This window comes from Leopardus geoffroyi, chromosome D3 (genome assembly GCF_018350155.1).
Source record: "Leopardus geoffroyi isolate Oge1 chromosome D3, O.geoffroyi_Oge1_pat1.0, whole genome shotgun sequence".
Taxonomy (NCBI): Eukaryota; Metazoa; Chordata; class Mammalia; order Carnivora; family Felidae; genus Leopardus; species Leopardus geoffroyi.
The window spans coordinates 92,437,895-92,464,911 of NC_059339.1; the positions used below are offsets into that span (position 1 = coordinate 92,437,895).

The window sequence follows — 27,017 nt, forward strand, 5'->3', positions numbered from 1 at the left end:
TGAGATCATGACCCGAGCCGAAATCAAGAGTCAGACGCTTAACCGACCGAGCCCCCATGGGTGCCCCTCACCTTGATTTCTAGACCTCACCGCCTGCCCCCAAATAGAGGAAGATATAAGAGTAGGAAGAAACTTTGTTTCTTCATGTTCCCATGGAACTTTTCACGTTCTTTCTTCAGGGACATTTTTATAATTTTCTCTCCCCCGATATATATTTATTACACCTACGGCATTAAAGTCTGCTTTTTAAATCTCACTTCGGACATAATTTTCCATCGCTATTATGGACTCCATATTGAAAAGCCTTACTGGTTTTTTTTTTTTTTTTTTTTTTTTTAAAGCAACTTGAGCCCATACAGAAGCTTTCAAGAAATGGGGAAATGCCTAGGGTCCAAAAATAAAGCAGGAGGAGAATATCACAGTGGTGGATGGACAGCCAGCAGGACGCGGCCCAATTCAGTAAACCAGGATCGCTAGGGACAGGCTGTGCTTTGCTGCGGCCAACAAGCGATCCCGTGACACGTGTCCAGTCGTCACGTTGTACACCTGCAACTAAGATCATGTCACACGTCAGTGGGATCCCAGTAATGAAAGAAACCGGTCCCTAACCCCACGGGGATTTGGCCCACGAAAGGGAGGTACCTCAGCTCTATGAACGGTGTTGCCGCACCCGGGGGCTGTCCCCATCCGTGACTCGGCATCTGGCCGGCTCCCGTCTGTGGCTGGCCCCGCAGCAGCTGCCCGCCGCCGTCACCCCAGCGGGGGAGAGGACCCCCTCGCCGCGTACAGGCGTCCCCCCGTGCGGCCCGGCAACTCACACGTCTCCTCCTCTCCTATGTAACTGGACTTAACACAGCATGTGGCTGTGCCCTGTGGGGCTGAGGAGTGCTGTCTTACGTGAGCCTGGACACGGGAGCTGAGCCTTTGCCGAAAACCTGCATGTGTGCGGCTAGCATTTAATTTCCATTAGGTTAGACGGGGTCTCGGAGCCACACAAGACGAGGGACGGAAACCGGAACCCTTGCAACACACCACCAGGAGCCCTGCAGCTAGAGGCAGCTGTCCGAACCCTCCTGCCCAGGAGACAGCCTCAAGAAGGAGACCCTGTCCCGGGTGGGCCGCCTGTGCTAACGCCGTGCAACGCCACGGCGTCCCAGGGAGCACTCGTCTCAGTGGCGGGAGTGAGCACAGACGGCCACGTAGTCGCGGCAGGGCAGGGTCATTGTCCAGCAGAGAGGGCAGCAGGGCACTGGGGGTGAGCTTCTAGGAACCGCTGTGCCTGCTCCAGAACTGGGCAGAGAAAAAGGCCTCTCGGAGAATTTATGCCACCTCGCCTGCCTCAAATAAACGTTGCGGTCTGAATTCGCATTCGCGTGTCCTGAGATGCATCGAGCTGGGAAATTCACCTAAAGAGCTCTGAGCTGACGGAGCCACGGGGGCGAGTGGCAGAAGCAAAAGAAAATCCTTCGGTAAGAACGTACTCTTAGCACAGGGGTCAGGAGATTCCCACAGGCATGTCCCAGCCACATGGAAATCTAAAGGACAAGACCAGAGGACAGCAACCACCGCGGGCCACAAGCCACCAGAAAAGGGCTCCGTGAACATCGTGAACAGGAGCTCCGATGTTAGGATGTGCAGAAGATAACCTCAGCAGGCTTAGAATATTTGAACAGGGGCGCCTGGGCGGCTCGGTCGGTTGAGCGTCCGACTTCGGCTCGGGTCACGATCTCACGGTTCGTGGGTTCGAGCCCCGCGTCGGGCTCTGGGCTGACAGCTCGGAGCCTGGAGTCTGCTTCGGATTCTGTGTCTCCTTCTCTCTCTGCCCCTCCCCCGCTCATGCTTTGTCTCACTCTGTTTCTCAAAAATAAATAAATGTAAAAAAAAATTTTTTTTTTAAAACCCGGGGGGCATCATCCTTCTCGGCCTCTCTCCTGTCCTCATGCCATCCCGGTATTCTCTGCCGTCTAGATCCCTGTAAGCCTTCTTCCTGGTCTTCCTTCTCCTTCCTTTATTGTTCTTACGGCCTGTTCCAGAGAGCATTGGAATCCTTCTACAGGTTGACACGCCCCGGTGGTTTCCATCTGGCTCTGAATAAAACCAACGTTCTGTCCTCGCTCTCCCAGCGCCAGTATCACCAACCCCACTTGCCCCACCCAATCTCTTCTGACCTCACAGCCCACAAATCTCCCCAGAGAGCGACACCCTAGCAAACGCAGGCCTCCTCGTTCCTCAAACAGGACGAGCGTCTTATTGCCCGAAGGCCAGTCTTTCTCGCTAGAATGTTCTACGCTTGGTATTCACAAGCTGCTGGTGTCCCCCCCAAAGTCCCATATTGAAAGCTAGCCCCCAACGTCATGGCATTAGGAGGTGGGCCTTTGGGGGGTGATCAGGTCACGAGGGGGAGCCCCACGAATGGGATCGGTGCCCTTGTAACTGATCCCATTCTGCCCCGAGGACACAGTGAGAAGGTCCTAGCTGTGAAACGAAAAGCAGGCCCTCCAAGTCTGGCCTTGCTCATGGACCGCGGCCCTCACAGCTCGGAAATAAATGTCTGTTGTTTATGGGTTACCTGGTCTACAGCATTTCCTTACAGCGCCCTGCACTGGCTGAGACAAAGGCTTTCTGCTTCTCTGTCTCCTGGTTCCCGCTCACAAGTCAGCTTCTCCCAGACCTACCTCCTGATTAGTCTCTATGACGCCACCCTCCAACCATTCTCTTTCCTTCATCCTGTTTTCTTCTCCTTCATAGTATTTACCATACGGCATATTATGGTTTTGTTTCTGTTTAAGTGTCTTGTCTCCAAAATCAGACACAAAATCCATGGAGGAAGGGGCTCGGCTTTGTTCACTGCTAGATCTCCAGGACCTAAAATAGTTCCTAGCATGTAGCAGGTACTCAAGGGTAACCAGGAAAAGAATAAAAATGGATCATATTCCTTCCCTTTTCCCATTTTGAGGTGGGGAAAAACCGGGTTAAAATGCAAAATCCAAACAATGTCAAAACGAGGGAGAGTAGCAGCAGCATGGAAACAGAAAACAGAGGAAAGTATAAAATAAAATGTTAAAATAAGTCCACGTCCGGACGCCCAGGCAGCTCAGTCGGTTAAGTGTCTGACTCTTGGTTTCGACTCAAGTCACGATCTCACGGTTTGTGAGTTCGAGCCCCGCATCGGGCTCTGAGCTATCGGTGTAGAGCCTGCTTGGGATTCTCTGTCTCCCTCTCTCTCTCTGCCCCTACCCTGCTTGCTCTGTCTCTATCTCTGTCTTTCTCAAAATAAATAAATAAACATTAAAAAATAAAAATAAATAAAAGTAAGTTCACACAGATGAGTAATAACAATAAATGTAAACAGACTAAAACTCACCAGTTAAAAAAATAGAGATTGTCAAATTGGATTTTATTTTATTTATTTAAAAAAAAATTTTTTTTAATGTTTATTTATTTTTGAGACAGAGACAGAGCATGAACAGGGGAGAGTCAGAGAGAGAAGGAGGCACAGAATCCGAAACAGGCTCCAGGCTCCGAGCCGTCAGCACAGAGCCCGACACGGGGCTCGAACTCACGGACTGTGAGATCATGACCTGAGCCGAAGTCGGCCGCTCAACCGACTGAGCCACCCAGGCGCCCCAAATTGGATTTTAAAACAATCCAGTTATGTGCTCCTTCTAAGAGATACCCCCTAAATCACAGGACATAGGAAGATTGCAAAAAATACAGAAGACCAATAAATAGCAAAGCCTGTTGGTGTATCTACCACAATACAGGACAATTTACCCTTTAAGGGAAAAGTATTACCATACCGACCATATAACATTAAAATAAAGCAGAAACTCACAGCATATTATATAAGAACATATGCAGATGCCATAAATACGTCAGTAAATGATGAAAAGACATTCATCTTTTTGGTGAGGGGAGCTGGGAGGGCGGCGATGGAGGTTGTGATTTAAAAGTACACAAAAGTGCCTCCAACTCTATTGATAATTTTTTTTATTCTAAGCCGGATGATGGACACGCGGGTAGTTACCTTAATTTCATCAAATCTGTTCCATGTTGAAAATGGTTCATAATGATAATTAAAAAACCCTGTTTCCCATATCTGATGATACATGACTTCCAACACAAGATCCACGAACATGGAGGTCAGAGAACCCTTTGGGAAGAAAAGCAATACTGACCGACAAGGCTCGGAGGCACCTTGCAGGGAAGGTGAGGCCCTTCTTGATTTAGCAAGATACTCTGCGAAACTTAAACTCAATTTCGGCCTCAGGGAAATGTGTGTGAAGTGCTCCGCACACGGTCAGTCAAGGAACTGCGTCAAAATCTTCCTGGAAATGAGGCAGAAGGGAACAGGGGAGGCAGAAGGGCAAATGCCATGGGGCGAGCCCCCAACCCCCTCCCCTGCCTCCCCCACCTGTGGGCCCTTGCCGGGGCCCCTGTGGATTCTTTGTCTCACATCCGCAGGATACGGTGCACCCCGCTCAGCTTTGAGTGACCTGGCTGCGTCTGGCACATAAGGGACACTCAGTCAATATTTGGGGAGCGCTGCAAACATGGGGTCATCTTGGAAGTGAATACAGACGCATCCTGTCAAGGCTGCAAACAAATGGGTTCGGCTCAGCTCTCCAGTTGGGAACCCGCAAGACTACACACAAGGATAATGCCTACTCACCACTAGCTCCCTCAGCTTCTGGTGTAGCCACGGTTCACAACAGGGATGCAACACCAGGCGCGCTCTTTCCGCCTCCTAAACGCGTCTCGTCGCTGCTTGTGTTTGTGCCACTCGCATGAGAAACGTAGGGCAAAAGTGACCTAAAGGTGGATGGTGGGAACACGACACCGTGAATTCTGGGCACGTTTGTAAAGAAAACTCAGAGGCGTTTCCTTTTCCCCCTGCTTGTTTCCTCCCTAGCGGTGGGAAGGGTGGGGGCGGGAGTAGGGATGTGACAAAACTCGGGTTGCAGCGCCCATTCCCGGGGCGGGAGCGCTCCCGCTGACAGCCACCCCGGGAGGGGGAGAGAGGAGCGGGCTGCGCCCCGGCCGCCTCCCCGCCCCGCGGCAGCCCGCTCGGCTCCCCTCGGCCGCGGGGGTGCGGCTCCCCGCAGCTGCCGCCCTCCCGGGCCGCACGCAGGTCCGCACCTCGCACAGGCGAGCGCGCGCGCCCCAGTCCGGGCGACGAGGTGGGCGGCGACCCATCCGGTAGGACCCGTCCCGTCTCTGCGCGCGCTGTGACCTCCGGGGGGAGCGGAGAGGCCCCCGGGGCGCGGATCTCAGGGCGCTGTGTTTCCTACGTCTCGGGTGCACAACGGAGGCCCCGGAGCACCCCCCGCCCCGCCGTCTTCCCCTGCGAACCCTCGGGAAAGCGCTCGCCCTGTCGATCGCCTGGAATCCCTGCAAAAGCTGGGAGGGGAGACGCGGCGCCGCCGGCGTGGGGGCGCGGGCAGCCGTCTCCACCGACAGCGCGGTGCGCCGGCGGTGCTCGGAGCGACGCGGGAAGGGAGCGGCTCGTAGCAACAGGTGCAGCCCGAAGCCGCTCCCGGAACGAGGCAGCGGGCCAGGAACCAGGACCCGGTAAGGCGCCGAGGGGTCTCTCGGTGCGGCTGCCCTGGCGCGTCCCTCCTCCCCGGCTCGGGGCGGGTGCCGCGCAGAGGGACCCCCGCCCGGGAGGGTCCAGAGCGGGGCTCCCGGCACAGAGACGGCCCCAGTAGGCGCAGCCGCCCGGGCCTCGGGCTCGGGAACCCGCGCGCCCCGCGTGCTCGGGGCCGGGACCCCCGGCCGTCCTCGGAGCCTTCTTCCCCAGCAGGCGCCGTCGCCAGCGTGCCCGGGCGCCCCGCGCGGGCCATGGAGCCGGCAGCCGGGAACCTCAGCGACGGGAACGCGAGCGGCCCCGAGCCCCCAGCCCCGGAGCCCAGGCCGCTCTTCGGCATCGGCGTCGAGAACGTCGTCACCCTGGTGCTGTTCGGCTTGATCTTCGCGCTCGGCGTGCTGGGCAACAGCCTGGTGATCACCGTGCTGGCGCGCAGCAAGCCTGGCCGGCCGCGCAGCACCACCAACCTGTTCATCCTCAACCTGAGCGTCGCCGACCTAGCCTACCTGCTCTTCTGCGTCCCCTTCCAGGCCACGGTCTACGCGCTGCCCTCCTGGGTGCTGGGCGCCTTCGTCTGCAAGTTCATCCACTATTTCTTCACCGTCTCCATGCTGGTCAGCATCTTCACGCTGGCCGCGATGTCCGTGGACCGCTACGTGGCCATCGTGCACTCCCGGCGCTCCTCCTCCCTGCGGGTGTCCCGCAACGCGCTGCTGGGCGTGGGCTTCATCTGGGCGCTGTCCATCGCCATGGCCTCGCCCGTGGCCTACCACCAGCGCCTCTTCCACTGGGAAGTCAGCAACCAGACCTTCTGCTGGGAGCAGTGGCCCAACCAGCGCCACAAGAAGGCCTACGTGGTGTGCACCTTTGTCTTCGGCTACCTGCTGCCGCTTCTGCTCATTTGCTTCTGCTACGCCAAGGTGGGCGCGCGGGGCGCGGGGCGCGGGGCGCGGGGCGCGGGCGGGCGGCTACCGGCCTGGGAGTAGCTCCTGGGTCCCCGTGCCCCTCTGGGAGCCCCTTGGACCTCGCTGTCTTGGGCGGTTCGGGTTGAAAACGGTCCCCAATGCACTTTGCCCTCGCCGGTCTGGTGGTGCGCGAGAAAGTTACTTGGAGTCCGGGAGACGCAGAACAAAGTGTGAGACTTCCCAGAGGTCCCGCCTCCCCTCGGCCTCCTGCCACCGCAGCCCTTGACCCCGAATTTGTGTTTGCTGCAGCGGGCAGCCGAGCGGCCAACGCCCACCTCTCAGAAGAGGAATCGGGCTCAGTTTTAGGCACTCAGACCCAGTCTCCAGGATGAAATCTCCGCGGCCCGAGTGCGGATCGGTTCTGAGCGCCCCCAGCAGGAGCGCGGCCCCATGTTCCCTCCCCAGCGCTCTGCTGGGACGCCCTGCGTGGTGGCCCTGGTCCCCTTCCCGCTCTGTGAAGCCTTGCTCCTGCAGACGGTGTTTCGGATTTTATTTTACCCCAAGTTGAAGCTTTATAAGCCAGGTGCTAAGAGAGTATTTCTTCACAGAATCTTGACCCTAGTCAGGACTGGGTGGGTTTCCAATTAGAAGGGTTGTGTAGACAATATTAGGTGATTCAGGCCTGAATCCCTAACTGTCCTCAAGAGATGCATTACTATGCACATGGCCCAGCTCTCCCTCCCTCTGTGGCTCAGCTCTCCCTCCCTCTGTGGCCCAGCTCCCCCTTCCCTCTGTGGCCCAGCTCCCCCCTCCCTCTGTGGCCCAGCTCCCCCCTCCCTCTGTGGCCCAGCTCCCCCCTCCTTCTGTGGCCCAGCTCCCCCCTCCCTCTGTGGCCCAGCTCCCCCCTCCCTCTGTGGCCCAGCTCCCCCTTCCTTCTGTGGCCCAGCTCCCCCCTCCCTCTGTGGCCCAGCTCCCCCCTCCCTCTGTGGCCCAGCTCCCCCCTCCCTCTGTGGCCCAGCTCCCCCCTCCCTCTGTGGCCCAGCTCCCCCCTCCCTCTGTGGCCCAGCTCCCCCCTCCCTCTGTGGCCCAGCTCCCCCTTCCTTCTGTGGCCCAGCTCCCCCCTTCCTTCTGTGGCCCAGCTCCCCCCTCCCTCTGTGGCCCAGCTCCCCCCTCCCTCTGTGGCCCAGCTCCCCCTTCCCTCTGTGGCCCAGCTCCCCCTCCCTCCGTGGCCCAGCTCCCCCCTCCCTCTGTGGCCCAGCTCCCCCTCCCTCTGTGGCCCAGCTCCCCCCTCCCTCTGTCCTCTGCTCCTTGGAGCTCAGCAAACCCACACCGGGACTTGAAGAGGTCTTACCTACCAAAAGTCTTCAACTTTTTTGATAAACTCGTTTGTGTTTGAGTAAGAGTATCTGCTTAATCACATGACAGTCATTCGTGGGGGTAAAAACTGCAGTTCTCTGATGTACTGTGGGAGTATTATGACCACTAGGAAAACAGCTTTGTAGCCAAAATTTGAAATTCCTACCATTTTATTTTCATCTTCTTGTGTCTCTGATTTGGTTTCTGATAAGGCTGTGACTGTAGGGCGAGGAGTAACCAGATGACAGAGAGCAATAATTTCTTTTATTCCAGCAAAAATGTTTACTACAGCCCCCTGGTCTTTGTTTTCTCCTGCCCCATATTCTGTAGGTAGAGTCATGTCTACTTGAATGGTCATAGTCTGGGATATTGTCTGGAAGAATGGCCTGCCTCAAAGGGTTACATATAAAGATATACCGAGGAGATAGGACAGGGTAGAGCTTTTGGAAGATAGCTGTAGCTTAGCTCTTTTGTAAATGCAAAAACAACAACCACAACAACAAACAAACAAAAAAACCTCATAAAAAATACACAAAAAACCCAAACCCAACAAACAACCAAAACAAAACAAAACAAAACAAAAACAAAACAAACAAAACAAAACAAAACAAAACAAAAACAAAACAAAACAAAAAAGCAGGTGGTTGTACCAGCACAGCGATACACTGTGTGCATTGTCTCACTCAGTCTGCACAACCGTGGGGGTGGGAGCTATCTGAGAAAAGGGTTTTGGAGGTTTTGGAGGTTATGAAGCTATCTGAGAAAAGGGTTTTGGGTTATGAAGCCGGTAAACCGTTCAGGAAGGGTTTTAATGCAGAGCCACCGGTCCCCGAGGGAGGGCCTTGGCAGGAGGAAGCTCGGGGCTAGAAGTGTCCTTAGAATATTCGGTGATAGACTGATAATCACCTACAGTAGGCTGAAGCAGACCTTTCCTTCATTTCTCCAGAGTGCACAGGTCTTCTCAATGGAAATGACAAGGCAGATTTTTAGGAAAAATTAGGCTACATTTCCGTCGTTTGAGAGTTTATGAAAGCAAAGTTTATTTATTTATGAAAGTTTATTTATTTATGAAAGGAAAGTTTCAAAAAGAGCAAAGTTCAAAAAAGGGCAAAGTTTCAAAAGAGTTTTAAAACAATTCAACAAATATATAATCACTGGGAATTTTTTTTTTTTTTATAGGGAAATCGTTTGCTTTGAAGCGTAACTGGGAATTTCTCTCAAATTCAAGCTGATATTTGCAGATTCACTCCAGGGTTTAAACAAGAAACCTTGGTTGTTTCTTTCTAGCTGATTTTCTTTGGCCCCATTGTTAGAGAACACTGTCCAGCTAATGGTTCTTCTTCTTGAATGTTAGGATCAGGACTGGCTGTTTCTCTAAGGCTGTGGACCAACGGCCACCATGAAAAATCACAAGTGGCCAAGAATTACATTTTTTCCCTTCTTCTCCTTCTCCTTCTCCTTCTTCTTCTTCTTTTAACTCAACAAGGGAGTTGCATTCCAGTGTTGCCTTCTACTCCCCAAACCTTATGGCTTTGGTAGAACAGTTTGTGTCGGATAGTCCCCGAGAAACACGTAGAAGGCCCGGGCTGGACTGTGCCTGCCGTGCTCCCTCTTGCACAGGGGTGGCCCTTCCCCGTCTTGCCTTAGAGGGAGTTCTTGTCTGGGACCCTCCACCATCTGACATGAGGGCAAACTCTTCACATACCCACCTGCCAGGTTCTGCCACGTCCCCAGAGACATATGCCGCCCGGGATGACCTTGGCTCAGGTTTGAACGCACGCCTTCCTACACATGCTCCTAAGCGTATAGAACAATGGAGTGATGCCACCATGCTGCCATCGTCTTTTAAAGAAATGCGATTATGACCCATCATGATACCTTTGATGACGACCTCATCAAACGTATGCCACTATATGCATTATAATAGACCGATATATGCTCATAGTGTGGGTCCATGGACGGAAATACAGCTACTGAAGAAAACTATACTTGAGTGTTTTCTCCATGACCACTCAACATCCCACGGGAGTCTTGAAGTCGCTGAGATGTGATCCAACTGAGTTTACTGAAGGAGTCAATAGACCCTTGGGCAGCATCAGGAAGCAGATAACCCTTGACTTTTCTGTTCGGCCTCCTCTCCAGGAGGATTTTGTTTTGCCACCTGTCCTCTGTTCGCTCTTCTTGTCCCTCGTCCTCCATGACCAGTGTCCTCCCGTGGTCTCTTGCTGGAAGGCTGCCAGCAAGGAAACTCACTAGGCCCGTCCTTTCCAGGAAAGATCTCACAAAAGTTCTTCTGTTTTTCTCTTACATTCCATTTTCTGGGACCCCAGGTTGTGTTGGCAGAACAGTTAACTCAGCCACTGTCAACATATCGGAAGCTATCCTACACGTCACTGTAAGACTTGTCACGTTGGAGGTGATGACACCCCACTGTTGGAAGAGAAGTAGCTCAGTAGGGCTGGGAATTTGGAGTCAGAAGTTCAAACCCCAAAGATGTCTGCTTAACTTGCATGGAGCCCATGGAGTTGGTAAAGAAATCCTGTAGTTTCTTAATTTAGGGTATAACTGATCATTCCAGAAGTGGCACATCCAGCTGAGTGCTGCAGGCTTGTGCAGTGTTCCAAATGGATTGCATTATTTCCAGGCCGAGGTGCTAGAGGGAAGCCAGAAAATGTCTGGAATGTGGTTTCTAGTTCTCTCAGAGACTCCTCTGGGAAATGATGGAGAAGTCCAACCCTGAGTCATCCAGAGGCTAATTTTCCTTAGATGTCACTCAGATGGGATATAAAACTCAACTCAAGTATGGATCTGCAGGCTTGGCTCAGGTGTGTGAGAGCAAGCTTACGCTGCAAATTCCTACACATAACCCAAATGTTTCACGTCACTTCTCCCGACTATTACGTCGACAAGAGGAGACAAAAATAGTTTCTCTAGTGAACGAAGCCAGTGTCTGTCAGGAGATCCTCTGACAGGGATGTTAATTGTAAAACCTTGCTAAATAGTCTATAAATCCCCCGAAAAGCTGAATTCCCCAAATGTGAGTTTTCTAAAAGCATGGCGAGGTGGGTAGAATTAGAATAAAGAACGTAAGGAGATTGGATGGGTGGTGATTTGCTTTAAGGAGCCCACAACAGGAAAACAGAAGGAATAAGTTGCGGCAAACATGGCCTGCACGGAAGAATTCTCTGCTGATATCATCGTGATTTGGACGGTTCACTGGAAGGAGACTTCTAGTGTTTCCACTTATCTAGGATTCAGCATTGCGTCTGACATGTGATAGGGGCCTAGCGATTGTTACAACGTGGAAGCTCGGGGAAATCTGAGGTGAAAGGCAGACCAGTAGGGATGCACCCATGCATATCTGCGTTGTTCTGGACAAAACCCCAGAGCCACACAACGCAGGGCTCTCTGCAAACAGATGCTGGGAGCACAAACGTCCCCTGGATGCTCCTGAATGTTAGAGGAACAGACGTGTTTGGCAGTTCACGCTCGGTGAGACTTTGCCACCTTAAGGGAATTTCCACGTGAATGACTTTGCAGTGTGATTCCCATGCCCGGAGGTCGAGGATTATCAGTGCCAACCAGACGGGGAACCGTGGGCAGGAGGCAATCGGTTTAATCAGTCTGTGTTTTCCAGGTCCTCAATCATTTGCATAAAAAGTTGAAGAACATGTCAAAGAAGTCAGAAGCATCGAAGAAAAAGGTAACATTCCCAAATATATATTGTATATGTCGCCTGTTAGAGCCTAGTTCATTTTTATTCCTAATTATCCTAATATCCGGCCATGGCCTACGAAATTTAGGATCCTTGGTGCAGATAGGATGGGATAGGGGACAGGAATGGGAAGTCAGCTCCCCGGGGCGTCACAGTGACCAGAGGCTGCATTGAAACTTAGACGGAGGTTTGGGGAGATGAGGAAACATATATTTTTTGGATTCTGAGCCTCTTTAGGAGGCGTGTTCTAAGTTGATTAGGACAGAAGAAGAGTTGCTGACATCCTTCATTTGCACAAAACCATTTTATTGTGCATCTACCATCGCTGATGTGATATCAGAAGGCTTTGGCTTAACTGTCTTTTCAGGGAACATTATTATTATTTAAGATGTTTTAAAAATGTTTATTTATTTTTGAGAGAGAGAGAGCCAGCACAAGCCGGGGAGGGGCAGAGAGAGAGAGGGAGACACAGAATCCAAAGCAGGCTCCAGGCTCCGAACTGTCAGCACAGAGCCCGATGCGGGGCTGGAACTCATAAACTGTGGGATCATGACCTGAACTGAAGTCGGAGGCTTAACCGACTGAGCCCCCCAGGCGCCCCACAGAGAATATTGTTGTAATATGTCCCCTAAGCCCCAAGATCAGATGTATTGTCCTCTCTTCCTCCCTGACTTGTCAGACAGATGCTGGTTCCCCGGCAGGGGTGGGGGGAGAATTAAATATGAAAGGGTCCCCAAGGGGAATTTTTCCCACTTTTAATTGTCTTTCTCCTCCGGTGACTCCTGATTTAAATAAGCTTCTCCTGAGTAATATTAAAGCATTTAACATCCTGGTATTTGTTACAGTTCGCATTTTGAGAAAAAACTAAGTTACAAGTCAGGATTAATCTAACTCTTACACATCTTTGACTTTAGAAAGTGGACAAAATGTTTAGGGAGGGGATTATAGCCAGGCATTTTTTACCTGCAAATATTTTATAACATCTGAAAGCACCTTGCTTGTCCTCACAACTACTTTTTTATGGCCAAGAATACGGAACTCGCAGGACTTACAGTATAATTATATTTATTTTTAAAAATTCTACTTACATAAAGCACAGCTCTTCTTGACTTTCCTTGTTTATAATATGGCTCAAAACACATCTGCTCTCGGACTCGATGACGAGAAGGGGTAGGAGCTGCTTAGAAAGCATGAAGTTCGGCCTCGATTCCAAGTTCGATCGTGTGGCCTTCCAAATATCCCCCTAAGAGTAAACGATGGAGCATATGTAACGAGGCTGTCTTGCCTCTTCTGGCCACTGATGCGTCCGTAGGCTTTATTTTGCTTCTGGATCCCTTTAAACGGCCACCGCCATTCAGTTGTGTGAATGGAGTGAACCCTAAAGCTGGTCTTTCCTTTCTCTGTTCTCCGTGATGTTGTGCTGGACTATTTCCATTTTTGTAGTCCGCCTCTCAGTTTGTCCTCTGAGCCACTCACCTCCAAGAAGATTATCGACTGCAAACAACTAAGGACTGTAATTTCCTCTGGGATAGTTCCTCATGGAGTCCTTGCCCTCCAGGGCCAGAGCCAGCCCCTGGGGCTGGAAGGGGCCCTGGTTCCCTGTGGTCACAACTCTGCAGGGAGAGAGACATACTTTTAGCTGTGCGGAGTGAGGCCGGGTAGGCGGGGGAGTGTCTTTGGGAGGAACTGGACTGGGGCACCTCCACAGAGGAGAAGCCCCTGGGCCGTGTGCACGCTCCTTCCTGGGGTAAGAGGTTCACGCTTCGCAAAGGACGGAAGTCAAACGCTTCCTTAACATTGGCCGCACGTGTTTGCGGGCTTGGCTACTGTCCGTGTCTGTGTTTGCAAAGTGTTGCAGAGAAATCGCTGCAGTCTCACAGTGGAATGAAAATAGATCCTGTAAGAAGTCATTAGAAAAGTTTCTGCTTTATAGCCAAGAATACTGATTAGCAATTAGTTTAAAAGTTGTGTTTAGTTTTATGTGTGTGTGTGTGCATGTATGTATACGTGTATAGGCACACATATATGCATATACTGTGTTATAGATTACACATGTGCATGTGTGTGTATGTGTGTATGTGTGTATTGTGTGTGTGCATACAATATACGTGTTACATGCATGTATATATTACACGTGCACATATATATTACATGTCTTATAGATTATGTGAGTGTGTGTGTGTGTGCATGTATGTGCATATATTATGTATGCATACATAACAGAAATGTGTACATATGTATGTGAGTGGGTACATATACACGTGTATATCTTGTACATGTGCACAGCGTATAATATACCTGTGTATATGTGCGCTGGGTACATCTTTAAACGCGTGTCTATCACATACGCACGTGTAAATGTAATTCCTACCATAGGAGAAGGAGTAGCATTGAGAGGTGGGCAGATTTTCTCTTCCGTTTTCAGAGCCTCTGACCCTCACCAGCCCTGAACAGATGTCAGTTCTCTTCTGACACATTTAATCGCCTCCTTGTTTGCATAGAACAAATAAGGTGCAGTGTTGGGGGTGGTGCGCACGCCTGCGTCTGAGCAAGAGGCCGGGTGGGGTTGGGGGCGGGGTGAGAAGAGGGCAAAGGGCGGAGAGGTGGAGGAGGACAGGGGAGAGGGTTCTGGTAGAGAAGCCGGGGTGGGCCGCTCCTTCCCGGAGGCGGAGACGGGTCGACTCCTGGCGGACACTCCCTCCCGCAGGGCTCAGCACGGGGAGGCGCTGGGCAGGTGCACGCTCGGGGCTGGCGGACAGGGATCCGCTCGGTACCGGTTTTCGTAGTTCGCTCAGCTCAGCGTGGCTCGTGTCGCGGCCCCTCCCCCCATGGTGGGTAGCGCTCCCTTCCTCCACGCCGTTTCCACCCACACGGGGGCTCCGCTTCCGGTGCATGAGGGGCGTGGGGCAGAGAGGCCTTCCATGAACATGCTCAACACCCTTCACGTTTGGAGGAACATACATAGGGCGACATCTCCACGGCAGAAAATACTAGAAAGAATAGGAGAGCCCTGCGGTTGCTTCCACGCTCTGCCCGAGCCCCGCCACACGTGAAGACGGGTTGCCTGGTGCAAGGCTGATGGGATACTGAAACGAGGCTCCCAGATCATCTCTGGAAGACTTCAGAATGGGTCAGACGTCGTAGTGGGCGGGTCCCTCGCAGGGGACACTGGACTAGAGGCTGCGCTGACCCCCCTGACAACCTGGGCTCCCTCGGCACCTGAAGTAACCCGGCAAGCTCTTTGGCTGCCATTGATACGATCTAGGGAATGTTTTCATCATTTTCTTCTTTCGGTCACCTTTTTCTTCCCAGCCAAGCTCCATTAGACATGTTGCGAGTACGGTCCTTTGAAGAAAGAACAGATGTCTCAGAAGACGTTGCGAAAGAACATCTTACAGGAGGAAGAGAGATTCATGTTTTTCAGATACTTTCAGTAGAAGGAGCAAAAAAGCACGCTAATCAAGGGCCCAGTCTCAAGGACAGTAAAGCATCTGGAGATTTTGTACATAACTCTAAAGGAGGACTTTTTCTGTGTCAGAAGATAGTGTCGGGAGTCTAGACACGACACGGACAGATGAGGCAAGCCGTAGGGGCACGGGGTTCAACTCCATCTCGGACTAAGGCAAGTGGTGTCAGAAGAAATGCAAAAAAGTCCCGTAAGAAATCAAGAACAATCAGCCTCATTCTCCACAGACGGGAACGCTCTCATTGCATTCTGACGTCTCACCTAGGAGAGCAAGGAGCCTTTTCCAGGCTTCCTGCGGAAAAGTCATGGTTCAGCCTTGGCGGCTGTCAGTGTTGAGGAAGCGGCTTTGCCTTTAATTGGAGACGGGGACGATAATTTGCTTTTGCTGTGGCTTGTCTGGAATTCACCAGGGGTTTTTCAAATGCCACTGAGCTTTTTAGAAAGGAAGGCAGATTCCTGGGTAAGTCCCCAATAGCCCCCCACCCCTGCGCTGCGATGTGGGGCACGAGGCCTAGATGTTTGGATTTTAACAAGCAGTGTCCTGGGGAGTGATCAGCACAGGGAGGCACTTCCGTCTCAGGTTTGGGACTCGTCCCATGTGTTACTCTGACCAGCTCTTTAGGTTGCAGTCGGTGGCTATTCTGCCCGCATGGACTCCTGTCCTGTGGCAGCCATCTCCTCGGCTGGGTCGGGACCCACAGGGAGACAGAAGAAGACGGACGTTTCCTGTCCCCAGCTACACTAACCTGGACGCGTTCGCCCGAACGTCGCCGAGGCTGATTTGGAGTCAACCCGCGTGCAGGGCGTGGAGTCGCCATCAGCTAAGAGAACATCAGTCCGAGGGACTGAGATGCCTGATGAGGCTGGGAGAAAATAGCAAATCCCCGAGGATGTGCAGCTGGCAGCAGTCAGTGCTGACGGCCGTGCCATTTAATTCTTTGGGAAGAGCCTTAGATGGATGATCGAGTTTATGTAAGTGCCCACTAAGTATTTTCCCCCCACGAACTACGAAATTGCAATCCCCTCGTATTCAAAGCTACCAGAGGGCCTTGTCCGTGGTTCTGAGGAGGCCAGTGGAATTAACTAAAAACAGAAAGGTACATTTTGAATGAACTGCAAACAGAAAATATACCATATTCATGCGTATTGCCCTTGCCCTATGGACTTTGATACGTTATGGATCCTATCAGTAAGCTGCCGGGGCTCGATTTCTGTCCTCGGCGTGGCACCTCCTAGAAACTTCCTGAAAGAGGCAGTGAAAGGGGATATCCAGAGGGTGTTTGTTTGGGGAAGCAGAGAGATGTTCTTATTGTCTTAGAAAGAAAAGACGATGTGTTCTGTTCTATTTGTAGGTATAATTACGCCTAGATTGTTTTTGATTAAATCATCTGGGGATGGAACCTCTCATGCGCTAATGGATAAGAGCATCGATGGCAGACAATCTGTTAATACATGTGGGCAAATCTCTTGTTTGCTCTGTGCGCCCTGCAGGAAGCAGCTTTAATAGGTAATCCTGCCGCCCTATAAAAACCTGTTGTCAGGTTTTACCTGAGTTCTTTTAAGTGTCTGAATGGACCAGGTACAGCCAGAGCCACGTCACTGGGGCACGGAGTTGAGGCCCCGGGAGGCTACGTCAGTTTTCACGAGGCTGCACAGCCAGGTCGTGGCCACTGTCCGTCCCGGGCTTCTGTATACAATCCACGGAGCCCCGTGATGGTGAGCTTAGCTGTCGTCTCCTGCCCCTCCTGACGCTGCGTTTGCCCTGGCCTTGCCCTGCAATCCCACCCTCCTACCACATCCCTGCCTCCACCTGGTCGAAGAACGCCCGGCTTCTGACCCGTGTCTCTGACGCTCGTGTCTGTCTGCGCGTGCTGCCCTCGGAGTGGGCAGCTCCCTGCTGCCGTCCTGGCTGGTCTGGCCGCTAATTCACGGCACGGGTGGAGGGCACATCCTGGTGGGGACACAGGCCTCAGGGCAGTGCCGGGGGGGTGGGGGCACCGGGCGCGAGGCGGCAGGTTCAGTTGTGCTGTGACAGTGAAGTCCTCGTCTCGGAACCACCTCTCCCGTGTCCAGCCCTCGTCCTGTGCGAGGACGTGACAATGAGCGCCCCTGGGTTCTGTCATTTCCTTCTGCCTCTGTCCTCCCAACCCTCCTTCCCCTTATCCGTCCGTTCGGTCGGGACTGGTTCTGTGCAGAAGGGAAGGCAGAGGGGTGCCATCAGGGAATCTTGGGCTCCACCTCGGTGCCCCGGCAGGGAGGTGGGGGAAGGTGCGTCGTTGCCTTTTCCCGTCGGGGTGGGGTGGGGTGGGGTGGCAGGTGCTGCAGACTTCCACGTGTCCACGTGTCCCCTCCACAAATTCAGGCGGCCCAGACTCACAGTCTGAGGAAGAAGATTCCTAATCCCCAGTCGAGGGGCTCCAAGTCCCTATCTCTCACATCCTCTGCGAGCGGTGGACCTACGGGCGAGGTGACCTAGGAGCTGGCAGTGCTGCGTGTGGGGGCTGGGCACGTGTCCTCGCCTGGTTTGTCTGGAGGGCTGAGCGACCGTTGTCCTGTGGGTCCCTGATCGCCCGCCCAAGTGGTGCACAGGCAGCCCCCGGAGACGGGGCTGGTGGTGACCAGGCAGACGTCGTAAGCTTTTCTTTCCCCATGTCTGAGCATTCGGAGCACGCGCTTGGGGTCACCTGACCCGGCTTCGGGCTCTGACTTGGCCTCCGGCTCTGGAACGCCAGGCACCTGTCTCGACCGTTCTGCACCTCAGCGTCCGCATCTAGGAGCCGTGATCCCGGCAGGCCCCGCTTCGTGCCCACCGCCGGCGGTCAGGCAGTGACAATCAGCCACACTCCACTGCCCGGGGGTCGCTGTGCCCATCTGGCAGTCAGGGCCCTGCTCGGTTCCTGGGAGGGGAAGAGGGGAGGTCTCCCAGGAGGGGAGACCTTTCAAGGAAGGAGCCAGCTGATTGTGTCAGGTTTTTGTTTCCAAAACGTTGAGACCAGCATCTTCTGTTTGGAGCCGTAGACACAGAGTTTCCAGCTGATCACAAGGTTAATTATCTAGTTGTTGCCTTTCCGACATGTACCAAACCAGCTGCCCTGAAACGCAGGAGAAGTGGTTCTCGGGCTCGACCCCAGCCCTTTAGGTGTGCGCCCACGGGGAAGGTGATGGGCTCCCACACGAAGCGGGGTGCAGACGGGAAGCAGGAGGGAGGGCTCCTCTTGTGCTGAGGTCTTCGATCAGGTGCGGCTTTCTTCCATCACCTGCTTGGCACAAATCTCCAAGGAAGCACGTGGGTGTCCTGCCCCGGCCTCCAGGTGTTTCCAGATTTAGGGAGAGCAAGGGAAGGGTTACGGTAGGTGCAAGCTAAAAATGGGGCTCGTCAGCCCACAGACAGAAACAGAGATGGCTTTCCGGAATGCATCAGTGCGTTGGGGTCTTTCACTGGCCAAAGGTGAACGAGGAGAAAGAAAGAAATACACCGTCTCTTGAGGCAGCCGTTCAGAGAGGGTTCGAGCGCCCATCCGAGCTGCCCGCTGGTGAACCTGTCTCTGCGTGTGCTGCTGGCTTCAGAGCTCTGCAGGCTTTAAGGTGACAGTGTTTAATCTCTGCACGCTTATAGTTCCACGGTCCCAAAGACACAGCCCGTAATCCACACGCATCTCACGTATGTGGTAAAGTTACCCCAAGGCAGGTCCTGGACAAGTTTTGAACAGAACCGTTATATGAAGTGACAGTTCAGCAGAGTTAGCATCCGTTTGATTGCGTGGTGATACACATAACATTTTCTTAGAGCATGTTTTGAAACTCTGGAACGTTCTTTGCCTGCTGTAATTGACGCACTTCCTGTATTTTCTTCTTCGTCTTCTAGACTGCGCAGACGGTTCTGGTGGTGGTTGTGGTTTTTGGGATCTCCTGGCTGCCACATCATGTCATCAATCTCTGGGCCGAGTTTGGGGTTTTCCCGCTGACCCCCGTCTCCTTCCTCTTCAGAATCGCCGCTCACTGCCTGGCCTACAGTAATTCCTCGGTGAATCCTATCATATACGCTTTTCTCTCGGAAAATTTTAGGAAGGCCTATAAGCAAGTGTTCAAGTGCCACACGCGCAATGAGTCACCTCTTCATGATACGAAAGAAAATAAAAGTCGAATAGATACCCCGCCATCCACCAATTGCACTCACGTGTGAGAGTGTTAGAGCGCTCGTGTGGAGTCTCAGACAGAGCGCGGTACGACGAGGGGTTAGCAAGCCTGCAACTTCTTGTGCTCATGACAAGTCGCATCATTTTAGTTCCACTTGTTTTTGAAAACAATACTTTGATCCATTTAGGAAATCTCCAGGTCTCGTAAAGATTGTTTCTAAATTTTATTTCAAAAACAAAAGGGAATGTTACATAGTTTTTTATACCTTTACAGAAACGAAAGGTTAATAGAATTCCATCGACATGTTCAATTCTTCATAGGACAGCCTATAAAGATGGTCAGGAATACTGGCGATCTACATTTTGAAGCCAGTTTATTTAGGAAAAAACACATGTATGTGTTAATTCTTCAATTTTAAGAAACGAGGTAATATTGCGAGGTATGTGTTTCAAAATATGATCATGGAAAGACGATCAAAGTTTGACCTGGATTTCATTTTTTTTTTGTGGCCATTTATATAGAGGCGCATCTGTTAAATGGCAGTGAGACTTTGCCAAGTCGATTTGCACCGGCCTCATTTGCCCCCAACTGTAAATAGTGAACACGGTTTCCAGAGATGAGCTTCACCTGTCTGTGGTCATGAGGGCCCATTAACTTCATCTCCGGAGACCAGCACAGCGGCACAGCGGTGACTCAGGGTGACGGACGTTGGCCCGGCCACTTAAAACTATTCTGCGATGTAGGCTTTGCAGAGTTACCTAAAAAAAAAAATCAGGGAAAATGCCAAGGACAACTATTCTAATAGTGGAAGCTTCCAGTGAGATCCAAGAGGGAACGTGGTCATTAAAGTTTTACAAATATATCGCCCAGGGTATTTTGTGTGCCTTGAGTGGAACTGAGCCAAAAGGGAGTTAAAAAAAAATGCCAGTGAGGATGATATGTGGGTAGTTTCTATGGGGCTGGGGAGAAGTCAGAATCCAGTAAGACACATGTGGAAAGCATACGCAACACGTGATTCAGATAACATTAGAAGAAAAGGAATCTTCTGAGTAGGTATACCCAGGGATATATGTTGTACAAACACATGCTTTGTTTCATTAAATTTGTAGTAATGTTAAATGCACATTTACCCCCAATATTACTTCCTCGAAAATGATCATACGCTGAATTTCAAATGTACTTTTCATGACAATTTCGTATTTATTCATGTGTAGAATGAAAAACACGGGATGAAGAGATTAAATTATTCTACCTTAGAACAGTAGTTTTCAGACTCCAGGACTTTGCTATCTTTTGTGAGAATACAACACCAGGAAGACTTTTTGAAAAAGGATTTAGTGTAATGCACACCCGTGTCAAATCAGGATTCCATAGGAAATATCAAATTTTTAGATGAAAAAACTCGATATAAGTCTTTGCATGTTAAATTTTCCAGCTGATGAATTCATTGTCACTAATCACACTCCTCCAGCAAATGGTATTTACATTTGCAATGCTTGAACTGATTCTCTAGCCAGAATAGGAGAAAATTCTTCGAAAGGATGGGAAATCATGAGCTCTCAAGTTTGGTGGCTAGGGAAAGAAGTTGCATGTATGTGTGACGCCAGTGTTTTAGAGGACAGCCTAAGTCCTTCGCATGGAAAATTCTTTGCACTTTATTCAAATACAGCCGCAGAAACATTGTACCCTGACAATGATACCTCATGTGCTTTGTGGAACTTGAAGTCGCCATTGCAGATGCCAGAACAGGTCAAGTGTGTGTGTGTGTGTGAACCCCCACAGCTGTACAAAGAGGTGCCTCCTGGTGGCCTTTGGACTTGCATGGTTGACAAAGGCTTCCTGCACCCTGGCTGTTCCTTTGTTTCCCTCTTGTGATTCCTCCACACACGGAAGTATTCGAAGAAATGCCGGACCTAATGTTTCTGTTTTCTACGAAGCACGTGGAAGATGTATTTACGTGCCCACCCGTGTTCCCTTGGTCCATCCCATTTGTGGCTGGCATGACAGAAGCCAGAAGCATAGCACCAGAGTCGTAGCCGGCACCTGCAAACCCCCCCTTTTGCTGAGTGTACATGCGGACCCATTAGATAGGGTATTTTTCCTGTCCGTCGGCATTTAAGTCAATTCCTCTTATTCAGAGCCTAGGTGGTCCACTGGTGTAAGAAACTTTGAGACTGATGATGACTCGGGTCCTGCGAAGATCTGAACCTCTGTGAAGCTGTCTGCGTGAGGAGTTCCAGAAGGACTGGAACAGACTTCAGTTGCCCAGAGAGGCGTCAGAGTGTCTTGCATTGACCAAGCGCGTGCTTCCTAGGTGGCGGTTTTTCTAACATATAATTAACGCAACCAAGTCAGAAGCACCTTTGCTTCCTCCTTTAAATAAAGAAGGCCTCCCTAGGACACGCTTTTTCTTGCAGCAGCCAGACTAACGGACAAATGCTGCATTTGCCTTTGGGCGGCATGTTTTTCAGTGCACTTCAAAGAGAATTGATGTCGTCTCCTTAGATTTGGCTGCCTCGGTACCAGAAGGCAGTTGTGATTTTTTTCTGGGCTTTTAGTTTTTCACATTTGGACACTAGCTCTGGAATATTTAAATGGCCGAAATGCTGGCTGCTTCACACGGATGGGGACGGGTTTCAGTCTCCTGCTGATGAATATAGTGATGTGGTTGGAACGACTTTCTCACCCCGCGACCCCAGGAGATACCTTAAGTAGACGCTGTCTGCGTTCTGACCACGTGTGTCCTCAGCAATGTGGGGACAGAGGCCATTTTCTGAATATTTTAGGTAAATATTTTCGCCTTTAATGAAATCGTTCAATGCACACCTTAGGAGTAAAACAGTCATTTCCTTCTCTTCCTCCGCCCCCACCCTCTTGTGCTTTTCTCGAAATGTGCTTCTATCCCGAGTTTCTCACTCTCGTATCTACCCTGGTGAAATCCGGCCTTCGACTCAGATGTGATGAGTTACCGTGAACAGAGAAGGCGCTTGCTGAACCGCGTGAGTCACTCGTGAGTCAACTTTAACTTGCGGCCTCGAGGATGATTGCATTTGCTCAGCGCCTCAGATGCGTGGAGACGGTGCAGTCGTAGTCCCCGAGTGTTAGCGGAAACCCAGGGCCAGGCTGCTTCTGAGCAGGAGAGGATAACTTAGCGAGACATTCATTTCCTCTCCACAGATGCTGCAGATGCTTGCGGGTCCCCAAACGCCCACGTTGAAGCAGCATTGCGTTAAATAAAACCATGTACAGCTTCCCCCTCTTCTTGCCTAAAAGGATATTTTAAATACGTGTATGTAAACCATATAGTCCTGTCATTGGGGTAAATCTATCCACGTGGCTGCTTCCACCGGACCCTTCTCTTCTGAAATTTGTAAATTGTGATCGACACTGACTGCAGGTATCTCCCACGTTTGAAATTTGTAACCGGCTTCCGTCCTAAGGCAATCCTGTTCTTGGCCGTTAGAAAGTGCTCCCTATTAGGCTGTTTGTCAAGTGGATGTTACTGACTTGTGTATTATAAAAAAGCCACCTATACGAAGAGTAGGTGGCCCCAAATGCTGATAGCCACCTATTGTCTCAGGAAGAAAAAATGACAGGATGGCAGTTGTATTTCAATTTATAACGTACTTTGATTTTTCTCTTTTAGAAGAGGAAAAGTTGGGGCTGAGGAACAACTGAACGCACCGACCACGTCTTTGGTGTGGGCTGTGTCTGCGGAAGGCCAGCATGTCTGGGGAGGGTGTCGGATGTGTGCTTAGTGTCTCAGGCGTGGCAGATTCACTCACAGTCACCTTTGTCACTCTGGCTGCCCTGCTGGGCCTCTGGGACAGGCACGTCTGCTTGATTGGGCCTGATCTTTAGGAACATTAGCAGGCCGGTGCATTTGCACCTCTGCTGGGCTCAGCACCGCTCACCGCTGGCTCCCGAGCTCACGCTCAGCACACCCCTCTGCCAGAACTCAGGTTGTGTCCTGGGCGCAGCTGCGGCGGGAGGGGCCTTTCTAGGGGGTGAGGAGGAAGGTCTTAGCTCTGAATACACTGTGGAGACGACCTCAGCTGGACTCGCTCTGTCTGTTCTGACCTTGGCTGAGTTTTCTCTATTTAAACAACTGCATGGAGAACTGACTTCATAGAGAAGGGTTTTGATGTCACTTTGGGGGTGGCAAGCCTCATCCTTTCTGCTGGGGAACAGATCTCTGGATATCTCTAGGTACGTTGTGCCAGTCCAGATTTTCAGCATTAGGGAAGTCAAAACAAAGATCCCCAGCTGCTGGCATTGATGGGAACCGGGATCCACCATTCAGAGTCTTTACTCTCAGGCAGTGATGATCATTAAGGTAACCTATAAACTGGGATGAACCTTGTGGTCCCCTCTGGGTTTTCTACGGGCCACCACACACTATATATGGAGCCTTACTTCAAAAGATTGAATATTGACTGTTAAAACGGAACCTACTTTTGTGTGCTTGTTCTCAAGACCACTGTGGATCTGTTAAGCTCCTTTTTCTCCTGTGGTGGGCTCGTTCCGGGCAGTCAAGGTAACATGCCATCCAGTGGGTCAAACGGGGTGGTCCCGGGAGGGGACGGTGAAGAAAGGAAGTGACTGGCAGCATTTTACGCTGTGGTGAGCATCAGTGCGAGTGTAAGCACACCTCCAGGCATCGGAAAGGCGGTGAGGCCACGCCTCCAGACACCGGAAAGGCGGTGGAAGCCACGCCTCCAGGCACCGGAAAGGCGGTGGGGGCCAATCTTGTCCGGAGCGATTTGTGTGTGTGTGTGTGTGTGTGTGTGTGTGTGTGTGTGTGTGTGGCAAGGTGCCCATGTTGCCAACATTGTTGATGTGGCAGATGAAGTAGGTAGTTTGGCTGTGACGGGACAGGAGCGGGGTACCAGTGACGGAATGGGAGCCTTTGGGATGTAACGGCTGTGTCTTGAATGTTCACAACATGGCAGAGCATCACCTGGGTGTTCGTTGTAGACCCTGCTCCTTGGGGACTCCGGATGGTGTAGATCTTCGACCGCGCACGGAGGCAGGAGAGTGGGAACTAGGGGGACAGGCACCAGGTTCGACTTCTGCTGTTCAACCAGAGGGCATCTGCTTCCTCTGCCCTTGGATTTCCGTGTCAGGTTTCGCTGAAAGTTAGAAACAATCCAAGGCACACGTTACCCATTGTTTGTATTGGATTTTTCTGGTCACGCCTCCACTCACTGTTTGTATTACTTATGCAACTTGTGACCTTATCTGTTCTCCCCTGCTCCTTTCTTAAGGTCAATCGTATTTCTGTGCTTGAGATCCTCCAGATTTTGTCATCGTTGAGGGATCCCTGAATGACCCAAGTCCAACACTTTTCATATCTTCATTGTTCCGCCGGGCTCATGACATTTTCCTGGTTACCCTATCCATATCCTTCCCTTTAACCGTGAAGTGTCGGAAACACAAGCTTTAAGAGAAAAGTTCCTTTTGTAAGGATCACAGATGACCAGTTTCTTCAGAGAATCGAAAGGCAGTAGAGCAGGCCCATGGACACGTCTGTCCTGAGGCCCTCTTTGGGGTGCTGGCTCTGGTGATGTCACACCCACAAGAGCTCGTGTCCTGTGAGTGTCTGTCACAGCAGATGGGAGTCAGGAGGCGGGCACCTGGCTGTGGCTGCAGCGGGTCTCCAGGCGCGCTCCCTCTGCTTCTGCAGGATGAGTCGTCCCGACCTACCCTGCCCCTCCCTGCATCCACTTTGCCAAGAGATTGGACCAGGCGAATGGCCTATGATCCCTGGGCCAGAAAGAGCTCTTTCTGACGTGTCGGGAGTGAAGGCAAAATATAGGTGAGCACCTTGGGGCCCAGAGCGGCCAAAATGAAGGGGTCAGAATGGGTGTCTTGCCATTTAACCTGCTATCATAGGTACCGCTAGTTAAACAGTCTCCATTTGAAAACCACAAAAGTCCAAGAAAGCGGAAGCACGTGGGGAGGTGGAAACCTTCCCATCTCCTTAGGAAGAAAAACTCAATGTAAACATGCAATTGTGGCACATTTCCGTCTAGCTCTCAGAGAAACGGTTGATAACAATAGAAACCATGTCAATTTCCCATTAAAGAGCCGGTTGCTGGGGTGTAGACATAAATAAGAAGTGTGTTGCAATAATGCAGCTCAGGATCAGGCAGCACACAGGGAGGTGGGGAGCGTGGGTAGGCGCATGAGTCCTATTTATCCTCAGAGCCCTGAGGTCCCATGAGGAACTTTACATGGAATATACTTACTGAGTGAGTGAGCAGACGCCTAGTTTGTGATATTTTCAGCATAGGGCCAGCTAGCCTGGATAAAGAATTAAATTTAATAATCCTCTCGTTATTAAATCAGATTATACTTTGGGAATATTTACAAACCAGAAATGGATACATAAATATTATTTGCCATTATTGATTTTCTGAGAGTCATGCTTCATGGCCATATATTTCGTAAAGACTGAAGATGTGACACTGAGGGATAGAAATGCCAAGTGTTCTTGAACCTTGTTATTTCTCAAGTTATAGCTGCACAGGAGAGCTGTGCATTGCAGAAAAGGTAAGGGACATTAGGTTTGGTTTGATCCTGTGGCTAAGGTTGCTGATGGAAATGCTGTCTTTGGTATTCTCACATACGAAAGAAAAGCTGAACGGGATGAACAAGTCTCTAAAGGGAAACACATTTGAATGAGCGGGGAATTCTGCAGAAGGTACGAATGATACTCTGGGCTCACCTTATGGCCGTGAGGCTCTGGGCTCACCTTAGGACCATGGTTCTCAGCCTTTACCAAGTATCTGAATCACCTGAAGAGTTTGTTAACACAGATTACCGGGCCTCACCTCCAGAATTTCCAATTCAGTACCTTTGGGGTAAAGCCCCAAGATTTGTATTTCTAACAGGCTCTTTGGTGATATTGATGCTGTGGGTCCAGGGACCACATTTTCAGACCTCCTTCCCGATTTGATTGGGTTGGAGGTGGAGCCCAAGCATTTTTCAAGGCCGCAGGCACACGGCCAGAGTTAAGAGCCATTCAAGCTGAGCGGATGGTCCTCTGTAAGCCAAAACTTGAGTGGTTCTATGAAAAAGTAATTGCTTATGTGAGATCTAAATCGATCAGATTTCATTGTTTACATTGATCTGATTCATAAAATATCTGTTCAACTATTATATTAGCCTATCTGCAGAAATTTACATATTTTCGAAGCGTGAGAGAGTTGGATAACTTACAAGTAAGGATTTCAGGGATTATCATATTTTTCCCATCAAAAAAAAAATAGCTTGGTGGAAAAGAGCACTTGTACATTAATTTTGTTGTCTCCCCCAATATAGAGAAGTGAATACTGCATTCCAGTTGTTACGTGTGAATTTTTTAACTCAATGTTGAAATGAAATATATGCATGTCTTTCTGTGCAGCTGCTGATTTTTAACAGCATTATTATCTCTAAGAGATAAATGTAACTTCTCTGTGTAAGGTTTTCAGTTAATTATCTCCCGATAACATAGTAGTATGTATAACGAAGAAAATATGTGAATATTGATTTTTTTTTAATTTTACCAACGTGATTGCTTAAACACTGCTGTAGAAATACTAATGAACGTGGGTCTTCCTACACCAGATGCTGTTACAACTACTCTCTGAAGTTTGTTTCTCTAAAATGTGTCTTATCATCTATAAATTTAGCATGAATACCGGTAAACTCACAAAGCCGAATGCCAACAATTAAGAGTTGCATTAATTGATGTAGTACCAAATGTAGACATCCTAAATCACTCTGTGTTCTGCATGAAGTCTGGTGGATGTATGATTTGAACCAATTTCTTGAATTGAAAATAAAATTACGTTCCTTAAAGTA

At 50.6% G+C, this 27,017-nt stretch overlaps 1 protein-coding gene and 1 long non-coding RNA gene across 2 annotated transcripts; one reads left to right on the forward strand and one right to left on the reverse strand.

The window, feature by feature from the left end:
• On the reverse strand, positions 1-6,185 carry LOC123587813. Its single transcript, XR_006707537.1, has 3 exons — positions 6,094-6,185; positions 4,673-4,812; positions 1-552 (listed from the first exon to the last, which is right to left on the reverse strand). It is a non-coding gene; the product is annotated as an uncharacterized LOC123587813 (long non-coding RNA).
• On the forward strand, positions 4,876-27,017 carry GALR1 (galanin receptor 1). The gene is made up of 3 exons (XM_045457843.1): positions 4,876-6,507; positions 11,486-11,551; positions 18,895-27,017. Exons 1-3 carry the CDS (start codon positions 5,842-5,844, stop codon positions 19,210-19,212), a joined length of 1,050 nt encoding a protein of 349 aa, XP_045313799.1. The 5' UTR covers positions 4,876-5,841; the 3' UTR covers positions 19,213-27,017.

What these genes read in the sequence shown, in the direction of transcription:
- GALR1 (XM_045457843.1), top strand. Translation starts at nt 5,842, where the DNA reads ATGGAGCCGGCAGCCGGGAACCTCAGCGACGGGAACGCGAGCGGCCCC. An exon ending in TTTGCTTCTGCTACGCCAAG is followed by an intron (nt 6,508 to 11,485) that starts GTGGGCGCGCGG and finishes TGTGTTTTCCAG; the next exon opens with GTCCTCAATCATTTGCATAA. An exon ending in CAGAAGCATCGAAGAAAAAG is followed by an intron (nt 11,552 to 18,894) that starts GTAACATTCCCA and finishes TTCGTCTTCTAG; the next exon opens with ACTGCGCAGACGGTTCTGGT.